Raw genomic sequence first — 7,908 nt, 5'->3', positions numbered from 1 at the left:
GCCAATTAAATTACCTTTGATATGGTATATAATACATTACCTTTCAGCCAAATATTCTATGAGAAATATAAACTTGAAAAAGCGTTTACTTTCTTTTTTTTTTGCTGAGTGTATGTACATCAGACATTAGTGAAACGTGAAAGCTGATGCAAAGGCTAGTGGCTAAAGATAAGACGAATTTCCGGCCGAGTTTGCTTGCTATGCGTCTAAGTCCCAGGAAATTTTGTTTTGCTTGTATGTAGGTATCCTATTGTGCAGTGCTCTCAAAATGAGAGTGATACGCAAATGTCCCTATGTTTTGTAAGGCAAGCCATTCCGACGCATGGGAGGATACAAGATTGATAGAACATCACTGTAAATAGAAGGCATGAAAAGGGGAGAAAATTTCGACGCAGATTTATAGCTGTTAGTGCAATCATTGTTGGTGTGTGTGGTCGGTATATAAGCTGGCTTTCGTTTCCTGCTGTTGATCATTTGGCGACGAATTCCTTAATATTTTCCCGCTCGTGGTGGTGTACAGATCAGATTAATGATCCCAGCTCTGATCAGGGGGTTCCCCGCAGCGTAGCAGATTGGGTTGATGGCGAAACTCATGTGGCTAACCACCACAACGGCCTGATAGAATAGAATGTGAGAGATGGCGAGGGAAAGTTAGAAAAGTCACTATTCCATTCATTATGATTATTACTCCTATACACCAGCTGCTTCCACTATAATACCAAGGGTAGGTCTTATTTACCAAAGGTAGCCTCTTCAGTGTTGCCACTGCTCTACCAGAGGGTCCTGCTATTATTATTACCCCAGCTCAAATATGACTTTCTGTTACATTGTAATGATATTTCCCAAAAGAGAAGTATTCCAGCAATCGATGATAAAATCCATTACATACAGAATGTTCATTTGATGTAAATTGAACTATGATTGCAATTGTTTTATGCTTGTATTGACTTTTGCATGAATCTGAACAATTGATTTAAACAAAGTCCCTCAGTTTGAGGACAAACAAAAAAATATTACCCTAGCGCTGCCAGGTACCCATTCATACACCTGGGTCGAGAGGGACTTAGTGGGTAAAAACATCTTGTCCAAGGACGTAAGCACTGGGCGGGATTCGAACTCGTGTCCTCCGAACGGGAGTCTTATCCACTATATGCCACAACGCCCCATAATAGAATTGTTATTCTTCGTATTGTCTTGTTGGTTACAAATATTTATGCATGTTAATAAAGGAATTAACTTCATTTTGATCCGAATTAGCATCCCTCTTCTCATTCCTATCGGTGTTATGCAGCTAGCCTTAAAGCTGTGATTAAATCAGTCACTAACAAGATGTATTGCAATCATAAGACATGTAGAAATTCTATCCCAAAACGACAAAGACGAGATACATTGGATATGGCCTACGTACACTTAACGTTATTATAATGCGTTGATTCGTGTAGTGATGTATGTTTTCCTTTGATGTCTGAATGAAGGAACATAGAAAATAGAAAGATATTATACACCAGCGTGGTCATAAATGAACGTATCAACTTTTCTTTTATCATAGATGATGAACAATAATTCAAAAAAAAAAACTTCAGAGACGGTCGCCGTCTCTGAGGGTGGTTATGCCATTATGCATTAATACAGATAAACTTGGTTTAGTTAAACATTAACAACTTGAAGAATATTGAGTTAATTCCAAAAAGAAAAAAAAAACTCATTTGGTTGTTTTAAAATTTGAACTCTAAAGTTTCCAAAAGTTCCCTAAATTATCACTTTCGGTCAGAAAATGAGGGCATGCCATATCGATCCACTCATCCGACATGTCTCTTGCGTTTTTCGGAAAAGGCGTTCCTCAGTAGACTACAATCATGACAATGTGATGTTGGAACATTGATTGCCAAAGGGATTTTATTTTTCTTCAGATCTCTTTCATACATCTCATAACCTGACTTACTCGATTTGTATTTAACCCGTTGAGGACGAGTCCCGAGTATACTTGGGCAGGTGTCTATGGGAAATGCGTGTTGTAGCAAACCGGTCCATTCTCAATAGGTTAAGGAAGTTCTGAACATCTGACACTTGGTTGAACATTATGTGATCTATTGTCAATATCCCATAGCAAACAATAAGGACCTATAGGTCAGTATGATGTGCCTATAGCTGTTTTCCAGGGTCTGAGTATAGACACAGACGGGTCAAATACGTTACATAATTTCCTTTGTTAAGAAAGATCAATCGCATCTTGTTCTTTCTATCCTTGGCTTCTTCATCATAGCATGTCAGACATTGGCCGTTTTAATAAGTCTGATCAAGAACAAAATTATGTCATCTGTGCGTGTACAGATCTCCAACGATTGTGTGTAAATTAGCTGGCAGCAAAATCGTAACCGTGCAATGAATTGTGCTCTTTTATTTGGGGGGGGGGGGGGATTGATGAAAATTCAATCAAGATCATTAGGTGTTCTATCATATGGCAATGAAAACGAACGTTATAACGACAATTTGACACGAATGACTTTAAAAAAAAATTATATTCAATTAAGTTCCCTGAGAAAAAAACTAACATGCCTCTGTGCTATAGGATGTAATGGCAGACAACATTCGGAAACAGTACAGAGAAATGGTAAACTTTGCTTACGCGTTGAGATAATTATTTTCTTCCTATATTATTCGTGTAGATCGTGTGTTTGTTTTTTCTATTTCTGTTTTGAAACAAAAGGAATATGACCTTTCGTCTTGCTGAATCATTATGTGCAAGGTTGATAAGTTTCTGAAGTTTATAAGGATAATAAGCGTTGTTACTTTGACTTGTGTACACCATACTAAGTTTGAATCTTTGTCAGAGGAATGTGGACATACGTTGAAGACTCCGATGGACACGCAATGGTTGCACAACACGTGAACGCTGTAAGCTATTATAAACGGCAGACTAGAGACGAGGAGAATGAAGAAGATCATGGTTAGAGTTCGTTCCGCCCGGTGGTAGCTCCTTTTCTTCCCACCTGCCGAGGGGTGCTGGTGGGAAGCGGTCTCAAGATGCCCTTCATCCTCGGTTGACCTGTCAAACTTTACCGACACTGTAGCCACACTGCGACTTTCTCGAGAGTTCCCTGTCCGTAGAACAGCTGACACTATTAGAGATAGTTAGGACAAAAGTGTTAAAAAAGCTTAAGACATTTTTTTGCTGGGCCGATGTCATAATATTATCATGAATGTAAATAAAAAACATAATAAAAAAAAATTGATGCCGTCACTTCGTAAATCATTATTGTTGTAGGGTCGATCTTCAATCGTAGATGTGACATTGTAATCAAATCGAAGTGAAGAAGTCAGATCAGGTCAAACACTCAATGCTAATGGCAATGGTAATCTGGGTTAGATTGAGCTTGTTTTGTGTAGTAGGCATTATGTGAAAATCAATATTACTTGTTAATGACAATGAAAGATGAAACATTGTACACATCATGCATCTTTAGCGAGGCCTTGAAATCTCAAGACGTTGCTATTTCGTGTAAATATGATGTAGATATGCATATTTCAGGACAATTTGAAGGTTATTTCAGAGGACTATATGAAGAGGTCATTTTGAACAGTCTTAAAAGGATTTATTTTTGTTTAATCTTCTTCCTTACTCCCGTCTCATTGTAATCTCAAGCGTTCAGGCCAGTTTGTGCCCACTACTTACGTGTCCTTTATAAAGAAACGTTGTAAAGGTTGAATTCATACCCCGGCTTTTTTCTTAAGACCGTATTTTGTAAACTCAATAATTTGACTAGACTTAATGAACGTTGAAAACAATGACAACGAATGACATCAAATAATGATAATACCCATTCTTAATTGGAAACCTGATTAACTTCTTAAGGACTGTCATTTTACTCCGCACATTTATGAACATAGATTAAACACTATAGAAAAGCCTTTTCGAAGCATTCTCCTCTTCATTCCAGTTGCCCTGCTACGATCATACTAATATCGTAGATATTGAGACGTTTATCGGTTTTCAGACTTTATCCTCTTGCTTAACAATGATTTATTTCGACAATAAAATATTATTTGCTTTTCATGCAATGCTGTGAATGTGATATGGGCCCACATAAATGTTTGAAATATTCTAAAAGAAAATTTGTAACGAAATGGCCCCATGAAAATGCTTGTATAGATTGTTATTAGGTATAATTTACAAGATTTGACGTTTGTTAGTTTTCTCGGTTTTATATTATATAGAAGCTGTCCGGTTGAACAAAAGAAACCCTGATCCAGGGTAAAAGTTTTGGGTTACATATACGCCTACAGGGATTGGTGAAAAATGGCTTTGAAAATACAGATTTCTGTTCCTCTTTTTGCACGGTTCTTGTTTGTGAGAAAAGTGGTTATCAATTCATGTTGTACAATAACCGAATCAAATTTAAGGAAACATAAAAATAATATCAAGTGAACAATAATTGCCAAAACTATAGAGTTAGATCAGTTTGATATGTATCAACACCTGCCGCTGATCATTCTATTCAATCCTTTTGGGAAAATTAATGATATTGAAATTGATGTTGTCGCTAAATAAGTTACTTCTATGAAAAATATGCTTTATCTTATTCATCATGAATGTTTTCACTCAATGGCATGAGCAGTACAATTTTTAACGTACGCTTTAAACGCTGTTGATCAAGTGCCATTTAATCGCATGAAATTCAAATCGAATGCACAGTATCAAGGACCATAATACTGCGAAATTTCTTGGAATTGAGAAATATTTCATGGTACTTCTTCTTCTTTTCTAAAAAGGGGAGTTTGAATGTAAACTGAACAAAAAAAGAAAGTAAACACTTTTTCAAGTTAATATTTTTCATAGAAGATTTTGATAAAAATCAATGTGTCATATACCATAAAATTATCAAAGATTATTTCATTGGCTATCAACCTGGTAGGTATATACAAACGGAAATGTTACGCGTGAGTGAATACATTCGTTTTTGTCCTCCAAAGCAGAAAATGAAAAATTGCACATATTGAAATTCATCTGCAAATGCCCTCCAAGATAGCAGTGACAACAAAAGACCAATCTAACGCAATGAGCGGTGATGACAGACATGAATTAAACAGCAGAAATAAGTATCAGTTCCCTTGATTCGACAGAATTTCTTCATTCTACCTTTGATTAAGGAATTTAAGAATGCACGAGAAAAATTTAAGAACCAAGTATAATTTCAAATTTTCTAAATTTGGAATGACGTTTCAAACTTAAAGGGTGTGTACAGTTCTGGTCGAGGTGAAGATTTAGCTTTTAACGTTTTGTGAGATATTCAGAAACCACTCTATGAGATGTCAAAGAGCATGCAGTTCTAAGGGGTATCAAAAGTTTATTCGATGAAAATCGGTTTTGAAATGGCTGAGATATCCAAAAACAAGGTGAAACAAAGAGATACTAATAAAGTTGGGGTATGTCGCCTTTTATTATTAGCACTTTTTTGGATATCTCAGCCATATGAAAACCAATTTTCATCAAATAAACGTTGAATCCTTTTTAAAATGACATGCTCTTTTATATTTCATAAGAGGCTTTTCATTATCTCATTTAGGAATGTTCAAAACATGAATTCCTACCTCACCCAGTACTGTACAGTCCCTTTAAACTTCTTTGTTACCATAATTTTTCTCTTATGCTTATTGACTGCGGATTTGACCGAAAATTCTTCATTTTCCTCCATTATTTTTGCCTTTTTTTATCACAGGAGGCTTACAGAGACATTATTGAAATCATAGGTTGCTTTTTGCAAATTAATTTGCATTTCTATTGTGTTGAATTTGTATTTTGTTCTCTTTACTATATGGAAGAGCAAATACGCGTGAATAACAGCTTGTCCATTTTGCAATTTTTACTTTTGTGCCTTGGAAGAGAAAAACGAATGTGTTTACGCATGCGTAAAGTTAACATTTTCATTGACCTACTAGAATGATAGCTAATTAAATTACCTTTAACATGGTATATAAAACACCATTTTTAACCAAATAGTCTATGAGAAAGATAAATTTGAAAAAGTGTTTACTTTCTTTTTTTGTTGAAACTATTTCACTGTTAAACATCTAAGTAAGTTGTAAGTGCATTTCTACGTAGATAAAGGGAACATTAAGCTGTGTTTACAATTTTTTGGGCAAAATTTGAAAAATTGAAATGCAAAATCACGTTAAGAATAACAAAAATATACAATATTCCTTACCGGGATTAGTTGACGTCGCTTCTGCTGTCGATGTCTTCTTGAACAATTTTCGACGAGTAATGATTCCGTATATTATTATATACAACATGCCTGTTGTCAGAATAGGAATGTAGCGAGTTATCAACATAATGTAAAGGCCAGTATTTTCGTTGATGCTGAATCGAGACAGGCACACTTTATCTGGAATATCGAACCCCCTGCCGAGCATCAATGGCAACGCATATAAGTAGAATGAGATGACCAGCACCTGGCTGATGTAGGTCGCCACTATTTGCCGGACGGCGTACGTCAGACGCTTCATCCGAAGGTGATGTAGCGGGCTCCTGATCGAGCGAAAGCGATCGATTGCGATGACGAGTGTGAGAATGTAAATGACCAGCACGGTGTAGTTAGCGAAGAAGAGAAATAGCTCACAGCCAACCTTGCCAAACGGCCAGTACCCCAGGAACGTGTTCACGCTTCGGAAAGTGATCTCAATACCGTTGCAGAGATCCGCCATCGCCAAGCCGACGACGAAGCTGTTCGTGTACGTCATCAGTTGACGGTTGGTCAGAATGGTGGCGAGGACGAGAGAGTTTCCTAGGATTGCAGTCAGGGCAATCGCAACTGACAGGGTGCCGAAAAGGGACGAGAACCAGGAGGTAACGTTCGATTGCCCACTCTCTTCTGTAATATTCTCGAAAATATCGAGATTATTAGAGATCTCAAAGAAAGCGCTATCTGATGTACTCGACATTTGTGAGACATCTGACATGATGAGCAAATAGCATAAAACTTCTCTCGAGATAAAATGCAATAGTAAGTTTTCCAATAAAATAATCGCTTTGTCTTAGTCAAGGGGCGTGAAATAATAAGTGTGAGTCAATGTTCATGTAATATCAACCTCTAACGATCTCTAATACATATCTATCACAAGATGGTAAATTGTGTTGTACAGGTGGTCGTTAGTGTTTCAAAGTCTAAAAAGCGGAGATGATAGAGTGTATCTTTGTTAACTGATGAAATGATCTCAATCAAAAGATTGACAGATTCTAGTGTTCTGGGCAAAGAGAAAAGTCCTCTAGCTGTTCAAGGCAAAGAAGAGTGACGCGTTGCAAAAATTCCCACAAAGAAAAAACGGACATCACTGGAGCTATCCACGTCTGTTGCAAACGTTTGTCATGCTTCGAGCGTCGGTGCTATATATCACCCCAAAGCTCCTGAGTGCATTCGTCTAATACACCGCAGACGTATTCCAAGTGTTGTGAGGCGGACGCAATAATGAACTGTCCAATCAAACCCGACCGTGTTTGTATTGAACCTGAAAAGGAACATTTATGAGGGATGATGGCGGGATTGGAGAACTACATCGTCGAAAACGCTTGAGAAATTGGTGAGTCCACTTCGATATGACAAGGGAACAGAAACATCGCAACTGATTATTGCGAATTAATTTATGTAATGAATCAAAGAATGTTACTATTACAACGAGTGTAATGGGAGGACGTTTTCGCGACATGTTAATAAATCATAGAATGTCATTATCATTGCAAATGCAATGGAAAGACGTTTTCGCAACAAGTCGGTCTATTATAAGACAGCATTTCTTTTCTACATAGTTCCCTGAATTCATATTGAGGAGGAAGAATTACACCAATTACAACATGAAGGGATGGTAACTGACAGCCCCCCCCCCCCCAACCAAGGAGGGAGGGGTTGCATTGTT

At 37.2% G+C, this 7,908-nt stretch overlaps 1 protein-coding gene across 1 annotated transcript; it reads right to left on the bottom strand.

Annotated features, from left to right (window-relative positions):
* Positions 1–489: 489 nt before the first annotated feature.
* Positions 490–6,957, bottom strand: LOC139711908 (beta-4C adrenergic receptor-like). The gene is made up of 3 exons (XM_071623754.1): positions 6,294–6,957; positions 2,848–3,119; positions 490–615 (listed from the first exon to the last, which is right to left on the bottom strand). The coding sequence occupies exons 1-3, from the start codon at positions 6,955–6,957 to the stop codon at positions 490–492; spliced, it is 1,062 nt and encodes a 353-aa protein (XP_071479855.1).
* Positions 6,958–7,908: the final 951 nt, after the last annotated feature.

This window comes from Diadema antillarum, unplaced genomic scaffold (genome assembly GCF_040938485.1).
Source record: "Diadema antillarum isolate AM-2024a unplaced genomic scaffold, OU_Dant_1.0 seq00001728_RagTag, whole genome shotgun sequence".
In the NCBI taxonomy this organism is placed as follows: domain Eukaryota; kingdom Metazoa; phylum Echinodermata; class Echinoidea; order Diadematoida; family Diadematidae; genus Diadema; species Diadema antillarum.
This window is presented reverse-complemented; position numbering and strand designations above follow the sequence as displayed.

Bases quoted from the DNA above. Each gene is read 5' to 3' on its own strand.
- LOC139711908 (XM_071623754.1), bottom strand. From the start codon at position 6,957: ATGTCAGATGTCTCACAAATGTCGAGTACATCAGATAGCGCTTTCTTT. The intron at 3,120-6,293 runs GCATGTTGTATA...TATCTCTAATAG, and splicing joins CATTCCTATTCTGACAACAG to TGTCAGCTGTTCTACGGACA. The intron at 616-2,847 runs GTATGTCCACAT...CTATTCTATCAG, and splicing joins TGTCCATCGGAGTCTTCAAC to GCCGTTGTGGTGGTTAGCCA.